At 43.1% G+C, this 21,622-nt stretch overlaps 1 protein-coding gene across 17 annotated transcripts in view; it reads left to right on the top strand.

Moving 5' to 3' along the window:
- Nucleotides 1-21,622, top strand: part of DAB1 (DAB adaptor protein 1) — a 772,627-nt gene that overhangs the window by 559,226 nt on the left and 191,779 nt on the right. For all 17 annotated transcript variants that reach the window (XM_014578749.4, XM_075936060.2, XM_075936067.2 and 14 more), the window contains one exon: nucleotides 3,857-4,059. In XM_014578749.4, the coding sequence (XP_014434235.3) occupies nucleotides 3,993-4,059 (67 nt within the window). In that variant the 5' untranslated portion in view covers nucleotides 3,857-3,992. The remainder of the gene's footprint in view (nucleotides 1-3,856; nucleotides 4,060-21,622) is intronic.

The following is a 21,622-nucleotide window of genomic DNA, read 5'->3' as shown; positions in this document are numbered from 1 at the left end:
TACCTGATGAGGAGTGCGGTGGGAGCAGATATTCTATGGTAGTGGTCTCCAACCTTTTTAAGCACAAGATCACTTTTTGAAATTAAGTGTAATCCAAGATCTACCTCAAATATAAATACCCTGGCCCCACCTCCTTCGTGACCCTTCTACGAGGCCCTGCCCCTGCTCCTTCCCCCCCCCCCACCCTTCTTCCCTCCCAGGCTGAGAAGAGGGTTTTGCAGGCTCTTGAGGGGACTGCTCCAAGGCAAAGGGCAGGAGATGCACAGCAGTCTGGGGGGTGCAGCTAAAGTGCTGAGCCTGATAACCTCCCGGCCAAACCAGTCAGGATCACCTGTCAGAGGCTCCAGGATCTATCAGTAGATCCCGATCGACTGGTTGGTGATCTGTGTTGTAGGAGGAAGGCCTGGGAGAGGGAGCAGACATTCCACGGGAAATCTCTTGTATGAGGAGCCAGGATTCCAAATGGATCTTGGCATTCTTCATGCCTCAGCAGCTAACTGCCTTTCCTTCTTTGCATTGTTTTGTGTCCCCCACCAACCTTCTGGACTACCTTTTGCAGGAACTTTTCCAATAGAATGTATGTGTGGGGGGGAGGGTTGTTTGCATAAGTAGAGGAGTAAACATAACACTTAAAAATAAATCTGTATTCTTTTATGTTTCTCAACAGTTGCTCTGTTTTCTTTTTACCAGGCAGTGCAATACAGAAATTCCAAATATGTGTGTCCTTTATAAAGCCTTGTGGAAGAATGGGAGAAAGGAAAGTTCTATTTAGAGAGGAAGGCATGCTTACACTACAGTCTGGCTCTGGGATCCCAGGGTCTTGCCCAGGGGTGGGCAAGATACAGCCGTGCCGTGTCCTGCCCCTCAGGCCCGCCCTGCTGTGCTCCTGCCCCTGGGCCAATCAAGACCTACAAGCCAGGGAGTGCACTTAGTTGTTCTCTGTTCAAAGAGACTAGTAGCTCCCTCCTCTCGCCAGGGGCGTGCGGTGCCTAGAGTCCTAGAGGAAGCCGCCAGCTGTTAAAAACGTCTGGCGGTTCCCTCTAGGCACCCCTGGCAGGGTAGGGGTGGGGAGAGGTGAGAGACTTTGCACTCTTCCCCATCCCCAAACCCCGATTAGCCTATGGGTGGGGGAGCGCGCAAAGTTTTCTCCCCCCGCTGGTGTGGGGCAGTGGGAGCGCGGCATCTAGAGGGAGCTGTCTCTTCAGCCAGAGGTCCCGGACCTTCCTCCCTAGGCCCTGCCCTTTCCAGGGGTGGAGCCAATCTGTGACCACTACCAAAATTGGTGAAGTTACCCTCCTGCAAAAATTAATGCCCATCCCAGTCTAGCCTGAGGCTGAATGTGTATATCACAATTAAACAGCCCCTTGCCTGAGCCTTGTGAACTCGTGTCAGCTGGTACTGGCCAGGCACAGGTGTCTGATTGCAGTATTGACCTACTCGAAGGACTGTCTTATCATTGAGGCCTTGTCTGTACTTAGCCGTGGAGATCAATCTTCCAAGGCTCGATTTAGTGGATTAGTAAAGACCAGCTAAATCAAACACTGATGACATCTCTGTCTACCCTGGTACCAGGGTAGTGAGGAGTAAGGGAAGTCTCTCATTGATCTCCTGTAGTGGGACCATGGCAGAAATTAGATTCAAGGTACGTCAACTCCCCCTACAGTATTCTTGTTGTATATCTTAAGTTGAATTTCTCCTGTACTGTAGACCTGGTCTGAGAGACAGGAAAGAAACTGAATTCAAATCTTGGCTTTGCAAAAGACTTCTTGTGTGGCCTTGACTTCCTCTGTGCTTATCTCTCTGTGCCTCAGTTCCCCATCTGTAGCGTAGCACAATAGTTCTTACTGTCTGCCAGCCTGTGTTTATCTTACCTACTCAGGCTATCGGTTTGTCAGAGCAAGGGTTGTCTCACTACGTATTTGTTCAATACCGTGGAACGCTAGCCCCATCTCCAAAAATGAAATCGCAAATTACTGAATTGTCAGTCCCATTTCAGGGCCAGGTTATGTCAACTTTATTCCAGCTTAATCGTTCCTTAATTCATTAGTAGTGCCACTGAAGAAAATTGGATCATTGACAAAGTAAGGTACTATTCAACCTGAGTAAAGGTGGCACATAGCCCATTTATTCACCTTTTTATGTCGACACAAACAGGATTTTAAGGCTTGTTAGAAAGAAAAGTTATATAGAAGATTCATGTGGAATCTTCAGTGTATTTTGAGAACATACTTTATTACCTTTACTAAGGTACTATGGGTGGAAATGTGTTTTGGTTTATGGTAATATTTTTCCCTTCTGTGCATATAGCCCTTTTTAGTCATCTTTGATTTTTCCATGCAAAACCAGTCCAAAATGGACCCCTAAGGATCCCCATTAATTATGGGAAACCAGTAGTTTCTCAGTTGCTGCTGCTCCCACATTGTCACAATTGCTATTTCCCCTTTTCCAGCTAGGGAGAGCAGTCAAGCAGTTGCTGTTAAGTAACCTGCAGAAAACATGGAGGGTATGTCTACACTACCACCCTAGTTCAAACTAGGGCGGTAATGTAGGCAACCGGAATTGCAAATGAAGCCCGGGATTTGAATTTCCCGGGCTTCATTTGCATCTTGCCGGGCGCCGCCATTTTTAAATGTCCGCTAGTGTGGACTCCGTGCCACGTGTAGCCGCGCAGGTAATTCAAATCCCGGGCTTCATTTGCAACTCCGGTTGCCTACATTACCGCCCTAGTTCGAACTAGGGTGGTAGTGTAGACATACCCTTACTGAGTTAGCTAGCAAATGTTGCCCAACCTTTGGACCCTAGTTGTCTATGACCCACTTCAATTCCGCCAACTTAAGGTCTGTCCGGAAGTACATTCAGTCATGTCACTGCCAAGATATTGATCTAGCCTGCTGATCAACCCAATCACATTGTCAACTGTATACCATAATATGTACACATTTCAGAGAACCGGCGTGGTTTAATACAGGGTCCTCATTCAAGGAGTGTGTGTGTGAGATTGTGATGAACAGTTCCAGCAGGATCACAACCACCCCTCTTTCTATAAGACTAAAAGTGAGTGGGGGGAGTTCTCTTGCAGTGTGGAATCAGTGTTAAAAAGGTTGAGAATGGCAGAGCTAATGGGCTAAGAGAGTGGTGATGGGAGGAAACTGAGTTCACAGTAGGTGGTCAGGTGCACCTGATGAATAAGGGACTTCATGAAAAGAGGTGAAGTAATTTACTCCTTCCGCAAGAACAATGGAGGAGCAGAAGAGGAGCTGTGAATTATTCTCTGGATTGTTCCTATGGCAGTTGAATTGCACACCACACCTCACTGAGAGCAGGTTGTATCCTCTCTTTGCCCCATTTGAGATAATACTATCACATTTGAATTATTAGAGTCAATAATTAGCTAGTGATTGTAAAGTGCTTTGAAGGGGAAATTGCTATCTGAGTTGTAACAATTATCATGTTTTTTTTAACATAGAAACACATGGGTTAGCATCTTATTTGAAAAATCTCATTGTCTTCAACAGACTCTACCAGTGGAATAAGATGCTACTCAACATATGTAAGGGTATACGAATCTGACTCATACATTTTATTTTTCTGTTTATGCTCAAGAGAACATGACTGTAGGTAGGGCACTCAGAAAAAGATAAAACTCAAAACTCAGTATCTATAAACTCAAGTAATACATTTTTATTTTGGAAACATGACATTTTAAAACTAGAAGTTATGTTGTTAGTTATCTGTGACTTCTCTCCGTATCTCCCGCTGTTCTCCTTGAAAGCATTTTAGATTTCGTTGACAATTTTTTTCTCTTTTTCACTTAGAAAATGACTGTTACTGTTTTTGTTTGCTTGTTTGTTTGCAGCACTCAAAAGGAGTGAGTGAGATGAGCTGTCTGCGTTATAGTATCTGAAAGGCTAAGTTATACTCTTGGAGAGCTGTTCTAAATGAGCCTGACCGAGATACTGGATCTGTGTGAAGAGGACTAAGGATATAATAGGATGTCAACTGAGACAGAACTTCCTGTGGCTGTTAAAACCAGCGCAAAGAAAGACTCCAAAAAGAAAGGTAGTAAGTCCGCTTCTCTTTTTATTTAATGAAAGACCATTTATCTTCCACACTCTGATTTATCATAAAGTATGCTTAATTCTGTGATCCTGGTGCTGGTGAAACTTATGTTAACTTCAACAGAGTTTTGTCTGCTGAGGAAGCATCAAATCTGGTTGTTTGTGCATTCAAAATATCGCTTTATTAACAATATCACATAAACATAATATGCTTTATTAGTTTCCTACTTTACAAGCATATTGTATTTGTTTCATTATGCAAAATAGAAAATTGAAATTCTTTACTTCAAAAGTATTGATTTAACCATTTTTAGCAAAAAGTGTTCTTATTCTACTAGATAATCTGTTGTTGGCAAACAATTCTTTTACTAAATGTTTGGTTTGCATCATCTTGAACTGGGCAAAAGAGGTTAAATGCCCTGCTTGTCCTCATAGTTTGAATCTTATTAAGGCAAAGATCTGCATAAAACACACAAGCATCCTTTAGTGAGACCAGGGTACTTAAGGTGAAGGGAGTTGTGTTGACTGTGTTATTGACCATATTCAAGATACGTTTCTCCAAATTTTGCATGTAATGTGCTATGAGGACTATAACTGAATGGAAGGAGAAAACAAATAACAAAGAAATATAATACACATTAGAATAATTCTACATCCTATCTCACAGCTAAAATTTAGGTTCAGGTATGGAGCCTTTATTCATAATGGTGCATACTCATTTCTCTTTGTAGCGCTATTGAGATGGGATTACCTGAGTGAGTGCTCACCAATGTGAATAAGGTTCCTGACTAGCCCACAAATTTCAATAGAGTTTTTACTGTTTATTTTTTAAAGGATGAGCTTGAAGCAGAGATGACATGCATGGCACTGCTTTCCTTCTATTTTGTTCTACAAGGGTAAGATTAGCCTCTAGTAATATGAGGGCCTAAAACAAAAGCCTGTGTAGCCCAAGCCTGGTCTGAGGCCTAGCTAAAAATGGACAAAACATGGCTAACATAAAGCAAAGCTAAGCTGTGAACAAGAGGCAGGCCCCTGCTCACAGAACTTGTCATGAACAGGGCTGAGAGCGCAAAACACTAATTGGGCAATAGGCCCAGGTGCAGAACAGTAATTGGTGCTAGGTTCTGACTGTAAAACAGTAATTGGTAGTGGGCATAACTTGAAAGCAAATGGTAACACCAGCTCATTAAAAAAGACCTTGGTACCCACACTCGCCACAGATAGAGACTCAGGTGTAGATGCATCCCCAGTGACCTGACAACAGCCTCAATTTCACTTTCTTTATATTTATATTTGAGGCTCAATATGAAATGCTCAAATTAAAAAAAAAAACAAACACATACCATTACCACTTCAAATAATTGTACTTCTTATGAGAGAGATTAGGAGAAAGTACAAATCCTGCTGTTTTTTGTTTTTCAGTTGCTCAAGTTTAGCCCCGGAGGGGTTTGGTACTGTGGACTTTTTAGTGTGTTCTGTGCTCTTCAGAGAGATGTTTTGACTTTTTGGTGATTCATCTGGTGTTAGCTTATGTATGGGCCTTTTGTGGATGCTTTGCTCCCCTACACATTCTTTCAGGATAGATGGCCTACTATTTGGGGCTGATTGACAAAATCTTAGCCAGATTTGGAAGATCATCAAGCACCTTTAACTATATTGTTTTGTTTGGAAGAGAAGGAAATGTTGTTATGAGAACTCTTGAACTATTTGGTCTAAATGCTTAAATAAGATTATTAATTTAATTTAATATAAAAACATTAAACATTGCGGTTTAGCTTTGGAACTAATATTGGAGCTTTGCATATGTAGATAAGTTCCCAAACTTTTTTCCCTATTGTCCTATTGGGAGGGTCATATCCCATGTGTGCTCCTACCCCAGCTTTGTCTCCAAGCCCCTTTGCTTGACTCCTTCCAGCTTCCTTGCTCTGACTCTTCCAGCCTACTGTTCCCTCAAGTAGCCTTAGGCAGCTCCTCTTTCTCTGTGACCCGTACCAGGCAGCACGCTCTTGCTCACTGGCTCTAGCTGCTTCCTCGACTCTGCTGCTGCTGTCTGGACCTTGCTCCCTATGCTGCTGCCTGTTGGCACTGACCCAGAGTCTGGGATGTGTGCAGGGACAGGTGGGGGCATGGAGGTAACAGACATAGTGGGGGTTGGCTTACTCTCCAGTCCCCCTTATGGGTCTCCCCTTGTGGGCCAGCTGCAGCCACTGCTTCTGCCTGTGGAGAGGCACTGGGGATGCTAGCTCCTGCTCCTTGGAAAGCAGAAAAGATTCAGGATTGTTCTACGTCATGTCAGGTCCTCACACCCCCAGAAGGGGGAGGCGGAGCCCACCGCTGGAAAAACTGTGATGTAGATGTAAAGAGAACCACTCCATTGCTAAGATGTACCGCTGAAAATAGAGCAGGTCAAATTATCCATGGCAAATAATACTTATTTTCTCTTGGCAATGAATTCCACTTTTTCTAATCTGTTTGCTAATATTCACCAAATATGGTCCAGGCAAACACATTTTGGCATATTGGTTGTTTACAGACGGTAATTATGCTATTTGTAGTTTCAGATTGGTAATTTAAGTCATGTGGTTTTGCTTCTGCTCCATAAATCAGTTGGTGAAACTTCTGAAAATAAATAATTCTTGTGGGGATTGAGTTTTTGGATGAGTAGTCATTTGTGTTATAATTTATGCCAATTTCCAGATTCACAAACATTGTCGCTAGTCTTCAGTGGCTGAATACTTATGAACACTGTGTTGTCTGATCCTTGCAGAAGCGAGTGAGCATGACTCATTGCCATTACTGATGAGAGTTTTCACAAAATAGGTTGTATCTTATTTGATCAGCTCTAGTAGGAGTCTCCCTTCTCTCCGTCATGGAGGAGTGGCTGAAAAGTGATCATTGTACAGCAGTAGAATGTCTCCAGAATTAATCATTTTCTGTATTGAGTGTATAAGTCTGTCGGCTTGAAAAACAGCCAACAAACTGCTGGGGTCACAGTAGAATAGGTTTTTTGGACAGGCTATGTATAAAATTCAGGTTATGTATTAGCTGTTCAAATCCTAGGTCGTGAAAGTGAAAAGAAACTTGATTTGTTCATTATTTTTCATTGGTTCATGTCACACCATGTATATCTCAGCAAATGAGCCCTAACCTAGCACAGTGTGACATGATGGACATTTGGAAAAATTTGTGTTTTTCAGGTTCATTAACTGACATCAGAGGGGGGTAGCAAGTGCACAACCTGAAGTTATGTTTGTAGTCAGTGAGCTCAGTTATCCAATGGAAGTGACTGTTCCCAAGAAATAAGTCTTTGCTTTTTAAACACAGCTCTAACACATCTCCAGTGAGTCAGTTTGTTTTACCACAACTGCTTCTATTTGAAAGCAGAGATGTGTATCTTTCATAGGATAATCTGTTGCAGAAAAGACAACCTACAATATTACATTGAGCAAGTATGTACCTGTAAACTCCAGATCTTTAGAGGACAGACTTTCAGTAGGTATATTGTTCATTTAAAATCAACATGTGGGTTTGGGATTAGGGCATAGGGGCTGAGTTGTCCTCTCAGTTCTACCATAGGTTATCTCTGTGGTTTTGGCTACACCACAGAATCTTATCTTTGGCTCAGTTTTCCAATCTCTATCCTAGTGATAACATTTCTGGATCTCAAAGGAGTATTGTGAAGCATAATTAATTAGTGTTTATAAGGCTCATGGAGATCCTCAGATGGAAAGTCATGCAGCAGTGTAAAGTAGTATCGTTAATGAGGTGAAAATAATGAAAACATGCTTATGAAGCTGATGTTGCCAACCCATTTTGGGTATTGCATAGCTTTTTTCTTCAAAAAAGAAAAAGGTGAATAACATCAGTATCAAAATTAGAATAGCAATTGTGTGCATATTATATATATTTTAATCAGAGGTGGTACATGGTGACCATCAAAGTAAGGGTTCCTTAGGACATTTTGGATTTCTCATAGATGTGGATATTTCAGAACTGCTTTTTTATGACTCCCAGTTAGGGATGTATAATGCTGTTTAATTAGTTAACCAGTTACATTTAAGTTTAACCGATTAAACTGGGGCAGGCAGGGGAAGGGGAGAGAGAGAGGGGTTTCCAGCCCTGTGGGCTGCAGCAGTTCCTCTTACCCTCAGCCACGGCTGGAGTGGCTCCTGTGCTGCAGGCAAACTCAAGTGGTGGTGGGAGGTTGCCGGCTCACAGTTTGCACTGGGTAGAATCGGCAGAGGGGCTGCCGGCCCCCAGCCATTAGCAGGCTCACGCTGGTTGGAAGCGGGGGTGGGGAGAGGGCTTCTGCCCTATGTGAGCCTGCTGACTCCAGCCTGAGACGGGCGGTCCTAGACTAGCTGCCAGCAACTGGTGCCCTAGGCGAGCCATGCAATCAGCACCCCCACCTCCAAACCCCTGAATGATATTGCGCCACCATTTGGTGCCCCATTTAACTTGGCACCCTAGGCGACCACCTAGTTCGCCTATATGGACAGGCCGCCCCTGCCTGCGAGCTCACGTGGGCTAGGAGTCGGTAGCCCCCCATGCTGCCACTTCCACACATCCCCCTGCAAGGCAGCCGTTAGGGGTGAGGTTTACCCATTCACATCCCTGTTCCCAGTGGAGAGAAAGCATAAATAAAACTGAGTATGGGTTTATAAACACTCTGTGATTGATACTGGTAATGACTTAATTGGTGATAATAAGTAGACAGCTTAGTTTTTAACTTGATTTATTAGGCAAAAATGTTACTATAAATAGCTGGTATTAACAGTAGTTTAATTATGCCAATACAAGAGTTTTTGCCATGTTGTTCTCATCTGCAGAGGTAGCTGAAATTTTTCAACTGAACAATTTTCTTGTTGAAATATGGAAATTCATCCAAAAATGAAATGAGGATGTCATTTGAAATTACACTTGTCTGTGGGAAATATTGAAATGAAACAAAATGAAAATCTGAGGGACCTGTAAAAATTGTTGGTTTTTCTTGCCTTATTACCTCACACAAGGTGATCCTGGACAAAGCGTGTCAGCAATGTGTAAAGAGGAACATAAAATGCAAGTGCAATTTATTGTCCTGGGCTTGCAGTGCTGTTTATGTTGGGCTTTCTCATTTGCAGGAGTTCATGATGCCCACATGCTGCAATTCATTGACTGCCTATTCCATGTGTGCACTTAAGGTGCTATAAAAAGAATTTATTAATATAGTAGTTAAAAGTTTTAAATGATATAGGATCATTCTAGCTCAGGAACTGCCTGACACCCTCTTTTTATGTCACTGCACCTGAGGTTCGTGGAATCGGCCATGTTGTTCTCCCTGAATATACTGGGAGAGTTCAGTTAGGGACCGACATAGGAGCAAAAGCACACGAGTGGTACCCTGGGCTAAGTTAAGCCTTTTTTGTTACTTTTGCATATTTTAGCAGTGGCCCTGGTTTCAGCCATAACTGTGAATTCAGGCGATTGTTGTCGTTGCTCTAAATATTATGTACTAGAAGATTTCACTGGTGTTGCTTCTATATTGAACTCAGTTCATTTTTGTTTTTTGGAAAATAAAATGAAAATGTACGTAGTTCATTTAAATCATTGCTATGAGATGGGGATGGGGATGAGGGGTTCATTATTCAGGCTGGCCTCTCTCCCAGGGCAATCTCAGAAGAGCCTCACCATGGCCTCTGCAGTTCCAACGGGAACAGGAGGGGGAGGGGTGCATGGCTCTTCACAACTATGGCAGATCCAGGTTCATCTGCCCCGTCAGAGTGAGGAATACAGCAAACTGTGCACTTTCCCCTCAGCCCTGGACACAGGGCAACAGCCAGTAATGTCCCCAAATAAATCAGGCAGGGGGGAGGGGGACTTCCTCCTCCTCTCTCCTCTTCCTTAAAAGTCATCTCAGGGGTAGGAGGCTCGGGGCTGAGTCTGTCCAGGACGGGAGGGGGCATGCATGCCCGCCAGCCAGCCCCTGTCACTTGTCTGTGATTCTGTTTGGTTTTATGAGAAGCAATCCCATTCCAGGCACATCCCATTTTACTGGGAAAACCAAACCCTTACATTATTTAAGCTATGATAAGAGGAAGCTGTATATGGAATTTAGAGCTGTGACGGACCAGGCTGTGTCTGGGCACAGCTGAGGGCGAATTGCTCAAATCCGGGGCTCCTTTCAGCCCCCAGATTGCTGACCTCTCCAAACAGGCCACAGACCAGTCACACAGAGCGCTTCAGCAGCCTGCCTGAAGCCTCACGAGCAAAACCCCTCCGGCACCCCAGCAATATCTGTGCCCCGATGGCCCCGGGCCTCATACACAGGTGGGGGGTCCTAGCACCCAATCCCACCTACCCCGAACAAGTTCTGTCCGGTCCCAAGAAACCAGCCACAGATCTCTGGTCAATTTACCCTTTGGACCTTACCCACAAATCACGCTGAGCCAATCCTTTAGCATCTAACATCTAAAGGTTTATTATTACAATAAAGAAAAGCATGAGAGTAAGGTTGTTAAAGAATAGTACATTACATGCATCGAATCTCCCAGTTCTCGATGCAGGCTCTAGCAGAGATGTCACAGTTGCTGGTTTAAAAGTCTTTGTTGAGCATCCTAGAATCAGGATGGGTCCACAGGTCTTTCTGGCTCTTCGATCCCTGCATTGCTGCCTCTGGGATGAAGTGCTGAGCTGAAGACCAAGATGGCGTCGACCACATGGCCTCTTTATACATCCTTCCTGGTCTCTTCTTGGCTGCAATAGGTCACCTGGCCAGTGGCCTATCCCTGTGTTCCCTGCTGGCAGCCCTCAGATGTCAGCCCTCATTCTTTAGGTGTGTCCTTGGCCCATTGAGTGCAATTGTCCCACAGGGCCTCGCTAATTAGCATGTCCATAGGCTGGGCTCTGCCCAGTGCTCAACCACACGCAGGGAAATATTCAAGTATCCATACAAAGTACATGCTTATAATTTCATACACAGGCATTATACAATCACATGAACAACGTACACAGGATTAGCAGACAGTGAGCTTCTATTCAACACCTCACATGGTCCCCTTTTATACCATTTCTGGGGCCAACTCCCCCACCTGTGGGTGCAGCAGTGATCTGGCTGCTTCCCTCAAATTCAGTAAAGTGACAAGAGCTCCTAGATCTTATCCTTTAGAGGAATTCTTGAACCGACAGACAGACAAATTCTCTCAAATATGTAGATTCAGCTGCATTACAGTAGTATCAAGAAGTCAAAATCTCTTCTTGCTACCCCTGTATACACAAGTAGTCTATAAATAAAAAGTTGACAATCAAAACAGGCTAGACAACCAGACCTGAGGGCAGCACTTTTATTTGTTCATTTACAGGCAGTCCCCGGGTTACATGGATCCGACTTACATCGGATCCCTACTTACAAACGGGGTGAGGCAACCCCGCACTAGCTGCTTCCCCCCAGCAGACCAGGGAGACGTGAAGCTAGTGCCCCCCGCAGCAGACCAGGGAGACACGGAGCGCCTTTTCTCAGCAGACACCTCAGCTTGAGAATAAAGGACTGAGGGAAGTGAGGTGTGGGAGAATAAAACTGAGCTCTGGAGAAATGTTTGGCTAGAGTTTTCCCTACAATATGTACCAGTTCCGACTTACATACAAATTCAACTTAAGAACAAACCTACAGTCCCTATCTTGTACGTAACCCGGGGACTGCCTGTATAGACAAAACATCTTTTAATTTTTATGGCTATTTTATTATTATTTTATGGCTATTTATTATAAACTGGGTTAGATATTAGTTGGTAGATAGAGTAGTGCGCTTTCAATTTGAGACACTTGTTGTTGTGCTGACTCTGCAATTGTGAATCAGGTTAGTGATATTGTTACAAAGAAGTCTTCAGATTAGTTAATGGTTGGAAAAGGTTTCTGAGTGCTGTTCACTCTTGAGATCTCTTAATATTTTGTAATGCTTTCAAATATATCTCCCACATGTTTTCTTTTGAATAATTTGCCTTAGATATAAAACAAAGTGCCACTTTGCATTTCTACAGGGCCTTTTAGGTTTTATTTGTTTTCTTCAGATTATTAAAGGGATATAGACACTGTCGGATCAAATTTACATTCTGTGGCTCTGGCTGGTAAGTAGAAAAAGGGAAATTGGAAGAAAGGTTCAGTGTGCACCCTCAGCTATATTCTGTACATAGAGACTTTGACAGTAGTCCTTCTGCAAAGGTGACTGAAGTCTGTGTGTGGGCTCCCATTGACTTCTGTGGAGTAGGCAGTAGGTCTGCAAATTTGTATATGGAACACGCTCATCAAAATATTAGAACAGTAAGCCACAGTATTACCTCTCGGCCTCAGCAAGGAAGAACTTTGCTGGAGCTTAAACTCCTATGTCTCCTTCCTGCCACACCAGTCTGGTCAACTCACCAGCAAACTCCTCAAGTCTCTGCTAGTCTTAACCTGGCCTTGTAGGTTACAATCAAAGAACTGAAGCTCTGGAGTTCCCCAGAGAGATTTCTGGGCAGTGTTCAGCCCCCATCAGTGGATAGGTCCAGAAAGTATTACGTTTACTGCCTGCAAAGAGAGAATACACACATCAGCCTGATAGGTTAGTTAAGGACTTAGTCTTTACTTCTGTTTAACAGCACTGAGATGGTGTATTGTAAAACTAAGATAAGATTATTGTTTAAGAACATAGATTTAAATGAAATTAAAGAAAAGAAAAAGAGACTGAAAATAGTTACAAACAAAACAAAATTAAACACACTTTATAGTGGCCAAGATTTAACTTTAACAAGATGCAGTCTGTATTTTCTTATTTACATCAAGCTAAAAGCCTTACAGCTCTTCCAGTAGGAAGAGCCAGTGTTCACAGGATCAGTACTGTCCCCTTTATTTCCTAAGTGATGGACAGCTAGAATGTCCTTTTGCTCCTCTCATATTTCCTGAAGTCCATTTTCTTTGTCTCATCGACCAGAAAGATATTTTGAGAGTTCAGACTCTGTGTCCTGCTGCTATGCTCACCAGCCTGTTCCCTCCTTCATTTGTTAGCTTGATTGCTTTGTTTATCTTAGATGTAAATGTACCTTCATTGTTCTCTTCTTGTAATAAAACCAGGCAGAGAGGTGAATTCATATTCTTTTGCCTAGGGCTGGCACTCTGCTGCCTCCAAAAAATATGCTAAGAACATATTTCCAGCACACAATTCCTACACACAACGCACGGTGATACTCATGACCAGTGTGTTACCAGTTTTCATATATCTTACTCGATTCACTTTTATAGAGCAATAATACTGCATACATTTAGCTGTGGTCCTAACCCTCTGTTTACCACATGCGGTGTTTGGACCCTGATTGTCACAGTTACATAAAGATTTCTTAAAAAATTCATCTTCTGGATTGACCATTGTATTATCTCACTGGGAGATGGGGAATGAAAGTTGTAATCTGCAGGGCTTAGATGGAGAAATATATAGGCAGGAGTTGTATCTAGCCTCAAGAAACAGGATTCCTATAGTGGAAAGGAGGAGTTCTACAATGTCAAATTCTGTTCCTGCAAAATTGCAGAATTTATGAGACCCTGTTTATGTATCTGGACAGCTGTTTTGTGTGGTTCTATAGTCACGCAAACTCATTCTCTTACGGGAAAGGTAAATTGAAATAATCTTCATTAAGGATCATGGTGACAATGTTTCTCTTGCTATAAACCTATCTATCATTCTCACATCTCTTTGCTCAGAGTGACTATTATTAAGATATGATATATAAAACCCTCCTAGAGGCTGATGTGAAAGTTCTGCTTATTTAGGATAGCACATGCAATACACCACAGCTGCAAAACTGTAAGATAACATGAACTGGTAGTTGAATTACTTACACCAACACTGTCACCTTGATGAATTCAGGAAACCAGACCATTAAAAAAATGAAGTACTAATTTTGTCTTTTATTCAATTGATAGTGATAATCTTTATTTAGCATTATTATAAACCTCCAAGGTTAGATGGGCTGTAAAAATGCTACCTGTACATATTCCCAGCTACAAGCACACGTGAGGGATTTTAACTGACTTCAGCGTGACTGGTCTGTTGCTCTTTACTGCATATTCTATCATGAGTCTAAGCAACCCAGGGACTCGCCTTTCAGTTTGACCTCAGCAATACTCATCCCTTGATCTCACTCTGTCTCATAAGCTGATACTGCGCCGTATGTTGTTAGAAAGGATTATACTGCTGCCATCTCCCACCGCCAGCCCTAATCTCAGTCCCTTTGTTGGTTGTTATCTACTAGTTGTACTGTTAGTGACTCTGGTTTTACAGACCTAGAGACACCTTGCTGGAGTTTTAAATGGTACCCTGAAGAGATTTCACAAGACTTATTAAAAGTGTCTTGTTGGTTACTTCCCTGCATATTGGACATTCTACAGCCAGGGTGCGGCCATTTATTAATTATTCAGATTACACTACTTAGAAACTGGCTGTTCTTCTCATTGCATAATTTGATTGACTTGGTTGGCTGAGTAGTGAATAAGTCTTGAGTATTAGTAACCTTGGGGTAGGGAATTGTAAGTTTTTATTAGTCATCCTTGATAAAAATGTGAACCGCTTGTGGTCTTGTAGTACATGGAGAAATCTCACTGTGTAAATATTTATGGACCATGAATCAAATATGAAATATTTATTTCAGTCTCTTGGAATTACAAATGACTTAATGATCCCTTTTGGGAACTGGCTTGCATTGCTTAAGGATCCCAGTTAATACTGTACAAGGAAAATCGCCTTGTGCAACTTAACTTACACAGTGACATATAAATGAATGGAGGTGAACCAAGTTTCCAAATTTGTATGCAGATTCAGAATCCACCAGTTTGGGGCCCATATCAATTTTAATTAAGAAACTTCATTTGAAAGTTACCACACTCATTTCTGTATTTGACACTGACAGTTTATAATAGTTAAACTGCTGGCCATCATCACATTTCTTCAGCTCTCCTTTTCCAAAGTGACTTAAGACGTTTAGGAGCCAAAAGGCAAGTCTGTACTGCAAAATTAAGTTGATTTATGTTATGTCAGCATATACCCACCTCCAGTAATTACATTACATTTGCATGTCCAGATTAGTGTTACCAATTCTCCAGGATAATCCTGGAGTCTCCAGAAATTAAAGATTAATCTTTGTTTAAAGATTATTGTGATGCGGTCTCAGAAGCCCCCTTGCGATTGTTCCCCGGTGTGTTTATCATGCTTATCGCTGTTTATCACTGACACTCACCTTCTTGCTCTCTTGGGCTTCCCACCACCCTGTCCTGGTAGGCCAGATCCTCTGGTCCCCCCAGACAAAGTACAGAGTTGGGGTAACCATCCCCCTTGCAGAGCAGTGTAGACACTGAAACACTTGAGCTCTGAAGGGATGGCACAGCACCCAGGAATCCAACCTCCAAATGGGTCCAAAACATCCACTTCCAGATTCGCTGTTGCTGTCATTCTCAAGTGAGGGAGGGGGAAAGAGCTTGATTTTCAGATGACCAGTTAAAATTGTGCTCCTGGCAGTTAGGAAGACTGCAGATAGAACAGTTTTGAGATGCAATCCACATGCGCATAGGCTTCCCATTCTGTATGTGTGAAATGGATTGTTCCTTCATAAGTGGAATACTTTGCATTTGTCCTTATTAAACTTCATTCTATTTACCTCAGACCATTCCTCAAATTTGTCCAGATCATTTTGAATTATGACCCTATTCTCCAGAGCAGTTTCAACCCCTCCTAGCTTGGTATCATCTGCAAACTTAATAAGCGTACTGTCTATGCCATCATCTAAATAGTTGATGAAGATATTAAACAGAACCAGTCCCAAAATAGATCCCTGCGGAACCCCACTCACTATGCCCTTCCAGCATGACTGTGAACCATTAATAACTACTCCCAGAGAACAAGTTATCCAGCCAGTTATGCACCTACTTTATAGTAGCTCTATCTAAGTTGAGTTTACCTAATTTATTGATAAGGTCATGTGAGACCACGTCCAATGCCTTACTAAAGTCTAGGTATACCACATCCACCGCTTCTCCATTATCCACAAGACTTGTTATCCTATCAAAGAAAGCTATCAGATTGGTTTGACATGATTTGTTCTTTACAAATCCATGCTGGTTGTTACCTATCACCTTATTTTCTTCCAGATATTTGCAGAAGAATTCCTTAATTACTTGCTCCATTATCTTTCCTGGCACAGAAGTTAAACTGACTGGTCTGTAGTTTCCTGTGTTGTTCTTATTTCCCTTTTTATAAATGGGCACTATATTAGCCCTTTTCTAGTCTTTTGGGATCTCTCCTGAATCACATGATTTTCCAAAGATGATAGCTAATGGCTCAGATACCTCCTCTATCAGCTCCTTGAGTATTCTAGGATGCATGTCATCAGGCCCTGGTGACTTGAAGGCATCTAACTTTTCTAAGTAATTTTTAAAGTGTTTTTTAAAATTTGATCTTCTAAACGTACCCCATTTCGTTAGAATTCACTATGTTAGGCAGCCCTTCATCATTAAACTTCTTGATGAAAACTAAAACAAAGAAGGCATTAAGCATCATTAAGCACCCCAGCGCCTGGAGGGAGTTGCATGGCTGTAGCGGCGACTATGGGACCCGAGAATTAGGTTAGAGTGGGGGAGAGGGGTGCCTGGCTCTAGTCTGGGGAGGGGAGGGAAGGGAAGGGAGGAGGATTGGGTTTGGGGGCAAAAGGGGTGCGCATGGCTTCCCAGCCAGCATGTCTCAAGGTCGGCCATTCAGCGTACGCACCCCAGCACCTGGAGGGAGACGCATGTGGCTGTAGTGGTGGCTCCGCCTCCAGGACCTGAGAATTAGGTTAGAGCGGGGGGGGGGGCGGAGGAATTGGTATAGAGGGGGGCCATGCCTGGCTTTGGCAGGGGGATTGGGTTGGGGGTGTGTGCCTGGCTCTGGGAAAAGGGAGGAGAACTGGGTTGGGGGTGTGTGCCTGGCTCTGGGAAAGGGGAGGAGAACTGGGTTGGGGGTGTGTGCCTGGCTCTGGGAAAAGGGAGGAGAACTGGGTTGGGGGTGTGTGCCTGGCTCTGGGGAAGGGGAGAAGGATTGGGTGGAGGGGGTGTGCCTGGCTTTGGGGAAGGGGATTGCATTAGAGCAGGGGGGGTGCGTGGGGGAGGGGTGGGGAAGAGCAGCCAGCACACTTCCTGAGACCCGGGATCTCCAGGTACTGGCCCCAGCTGTCTCTGTCCCCTCCTCCTGGCCAACCCCCCCCCCCCCCCACGAGCACCCTGCCCCAGCATTCTGTCCCCTGCCCCCGCCAGCACAGTTGGGGCCACATTAGTGAGGCTTGGAGGGTTTTGGAGGGTTTTTTTTTGGCATCTCACTTGTGTGGCCCTGACTGACTTTTCTGTGCGTCAGGGAACCCCTGACTCAACAGGTTCCCCACTCCCTCTCATAAATAAAGACAACACTGAAACATTCTGGGTGCATCTAGACTGGCAAGATTTTGTGCAAAAGCGCCTGCTTTTGCGCAAAAACTTGCCAGCTGTCTACACTGGCCGCTTGAATTTGCGCAAGAGCACTGACTTTGTAATGTACAAAATCAGTGCTTCTTGTGCAAATACTTTCATGCTCCCGCTTGGGAAAAAGCCCTCTTGCACAAGAATACTTGCGCAAGAGGGCCAGCGTAGACAGGGAAGAACTGTTTTGCGTAAAAAAGTCCCGATGGCTAAAATGGCAATTGGGGCTTTCTTGTGCAAAATCACGTCTAGACTGGCCACGGATGCTTTTGCGCAAAAGCACTTTTTGTGCAAAAGCATCCTTGCCAATCTAGACGCTCTTTTGCAGAAATACTTTTAACAGAAAAACTTTTCCGTTAAAAGTATTTCTGCAAAATCATGCCAGTCTAGACGCAGCCTTTGTGTTTGACATAATATTTTATTTAAAAATGATGCCTGGCCAACAAGCCCCCAATTGGGGCCAAGTCCTCATCTGGCTGTAGCATCATAACACCCTTGCACTCCCAGACCTCAAACCTGAGCCTATCATACACTGGAACCCTCTGTCCTGAGCCTGTCACATCCCCAAAACTCCTGCACCCTCACATCCCCAGTCTTCTGCCACAACACTCCTGCACCATCCACACACTGCAAACCTGTCCACTGAGCCCATCATACTCCCAGCCTCCCTGCCCTGAGCCCCTCATGTACCTCAGCCCAAATTCCTGCACCCTCACAGCCACAAGCCTGCAGCTTGCTCAGCACCCCAACCTTCCACCTGACCCCAAAACTCTCCAGCCTGGAGCCCCCTCCCTGAGCCAGCATCTTCTTCTCTACTTCCTCCTGCACCCAAATTCCCTCCCAGAGCTTGCACCTTTCACCCCTTTCCAGTGCTTTTTTTGTGAGCCACAATAGCAGTGGAGACAGTGTGAAGAGGCGGGACAAAGTTGTTGAGACCCCCCCCCCAAAAAAGGGGGGGGCAGGGCCACAAAGACCCAGAGAAAAGTTGTTAACCAAACAAAAACAAACAATCCCCCTCTCCCCCCAAAACCACGGATGTACCAGCACTTTTTTTTGGCTCATCAACCTTGCCCCGGCTCTTCACGCTGTTTCAGCTGCTATTGTGGCTCTTCGTCTGGAACGGCTCTTCACCCCTGCTCTAGCTAGATGGAGCTCATTTTGTGCCTTTGCCTTTCAGATCATGTCCCTGAATGTTAGGGATGTTAAATTTAGTTTAATCAACTAATCAACTAGTTGATGGATTTTCCATTGACATGTTGATTTGTCGAGAAGTGGGGTAGATGCACCTGGTTAGCTCCCAGCCCATCGGCTCTTAATACATTAAAAGACTGGTGCACAGCAGGGAGATCCAGCATGAGCCAGGAATCAGCTCATTCCCATATCGCTCCTGGTCTCTGCTGCCCCCGATTCTGCCCCTCGTGGAGACTGTGTTGGGGGGAACCAGCTTTTAATCCGGCTCCCCCCAGCACTGGCTCCTGTTCCCCCTCCTGATAGAGGTAGCAAGGGTGGTGGTGGGGGGGAGGGGTGATAAGTTGCTTACATCCCTACTGCATACCTGTGTTGTTGCTTATATTCATCCTTTGTAATGGGACCTACTTTCCACTTTTTATACGACTCCTTTTTGATTTTTAGATCATGCAAGATCTCCTGGTTAAGCCAAGGCGGTCTTTTGCCACATTCAGGATGCAGTTTTTACAGATTCATATCCAGGTTAGAACTGTAGTTTATAATGTTAGTTCTTTTTATGATTTGAATATTTATAGCAGACAGTTAACTGTATTTAATCAAATTTATTTTCAGTCTCATAAAAGTACAAAAGGTCCAAGGTCAATAATAATACAGTGCCATGAGTATCATTATAATAGCTGATGTGAAGTTGAGTCTAATTTTTGGACATTAAAATGATGGATGTTGTGTAAACAATGAAAAACAGGTGAATTCACATTATGATCTACTACCAGAGCCATTAAAGTGCCCCACTGTACTAAGATAGTCCAGGTTTTCATAATGTTCTTTATTTTTATTGATTTTCCTGTGTAGTTAGTAAATGGCTGTGATGCATGCTGGTCCCTGGAAAAATAAATGTAGATTTTATTTAATGTGAAATCAGAAGGGATCACTGTCAGGGGTTATTTTTTATGGGGATTAGATTTATTTATGTTTTCCCCCATAGTAGCTATATGAGTCTCAAAGGGTAGCCATGTTAGTCTGTAACTGAAAAAACTTAAACAAGAAATGATCTTGCTCACGAAAGCTCATGATACCATCTACATTTTTTTTAGTCTCTAAGATGCTGCAGGACCATTTGTTGTTTAAGTTTTTTTAGTAGCTATATGAGTTTTTTAATAATTTATATATCATGTACAACACAATTAATTGATAGATTAATTGAGTTCAGATACTTTGCTATAACAAACCTCTTGTGTGATATAGTTACTGGCAGTATTAATTGGAGATCTTTATCGTGTTGGTATAAGTTCCAAATTCATTCTCAGGTGAAACTAGAATGGGAAAGTCATTAATCTTGGCATTGTAGACATAATTCAAGAAATAGCCATCAAATAATTATTGTCGTAAATTCAGCAATGTGGTTTAAAGTAAAAGGTTCGGAAATGTGGTTAGTCCCAGGGAGATGCAGAAACAGGCAAACGATTACTAAATATCTTTTAAACTTTTATTAAAGGACTTCTACGTATAAATTATTATTTTATCAATTATTAGAATGACTAATAAGCAAAATGCAATACAGTAAAGAAAATTCCTTGAGGTTTCTCTAAATCCTAATAGTTGTTAACAAGGGACCAGGGATTATTAACAGTTACATTTACATCAGTCTTACTTAAAAGACTAATCATTTATCTAAAACTCTTAACACTACTACTTAACAATACTTCTAAACAATTTCAGATAACAATACTTACATTTAACAGACACACAAACTACAACAATAACAACAACATATTTGGTATATGTTATGTTTGGCATACGTTACGTATACCATTTAGTTTAGTGAGCAGGAGGTGGCCCTCGGGTGATTAGTCCTCAGACCTGGCTCGTATTCTGCCTTCCAATGTTTATTCGGGATTCCTCAATTTGATACAGGAGAGGAAGCTGTTTTATAGAGAAAGCTTTTGCATGCTTTTTGTGATAGGCTAGCAGACCCTGTCTGTTAAGGGACAGGAGTAAAGGGGTGAGATGGTTTCCTGTTTTTCCTTTTCTGCCTTATCGGGCATGGCACAGTCAGCACAACCAGCACGAACGTTACATATACTTTTTAGGTCTGGTTTTGGTTCCTGTTCTTCGCTGGTCTTTAAGTTACATAGTGTATGAGTTTTTCATTAAGGGGAAGTTGACCTTTTGCTTGGATGGCAATACAGGCGAGAGGCCTGACCAGCAAAGAGCCTGCTTTCACAAGCAAGAGCGGGTCCTTTTTAAAAATATCGTATCTAGACACAGCGGGTTAAACAGTTGTGCTGATTAAAGAATTTTAGTTGAGGGAGTGACACTTTGCTTAAAACTACATTTACAATTGGACTGAATTGAGACACACCGCACTGTAAGTTCAGGAGAGAGCCTTTTCTTTGTCGTTGTTTGGCAGAAGGAGTTGAGAGTCTGATCAGCATGAGATTATCTTTCTCCAAAGTCTTTCTTATGTTACCCTCTCTGGCTACGTCTACACTGGCATGTTAAAAAAACATTTTCGGAAAAGTGCATCTAGATTGGCAGGATGCTTTTCTGCAAAAGTACTTTTTGCGGAAAAGCGTCCGTGGCCAATCTAGACGCGCTTTTCCGCCAAAAAGCCCCAATTGCCATTTTCGCGATCGGGGCTTTTTTGCGGAAAACAGTACTGTGTTGTCTACACTGGCCCTTTTGTACAAAAGTCTTTCGGGAAAAGACTTTTTCCCGAACGGGAGCAGCATAGTATTTCCAGAAAAGCATTGACGATCTTACATGAGATCATCAGTGCTTTTCCGGAAATTCAAGCGGCTAGTGTAGACAACTGGCAAGTTTTTCTGCAAAAGCAGATGATTTTGTGGAAAAACTTGCCAGTCTAGACACAGCCCCTCTCTATTGTAAAA

The sequence above is a fragment of the Pelodiscus sinensis genome, chromosome 9, assembly GCF_052426305.1.
Source record: "Pelodiscus sinensis isolate ZL-2025 chromosome 9, ASM5242630v1, whole genome shotgun sequence".
Classification (NCBI taxonomy): domain Eukaryota; kingdom Metazoa; phylum Chordata; order Testudines; family Trionychidae; genus Pelodiscus; species Pelodiscus sinensis.
The sequence above is the reverse complement of the archived record's forward strand: the minus strand, read 5'-3'. Positions and strand labels throughout refer to the sequence as shown.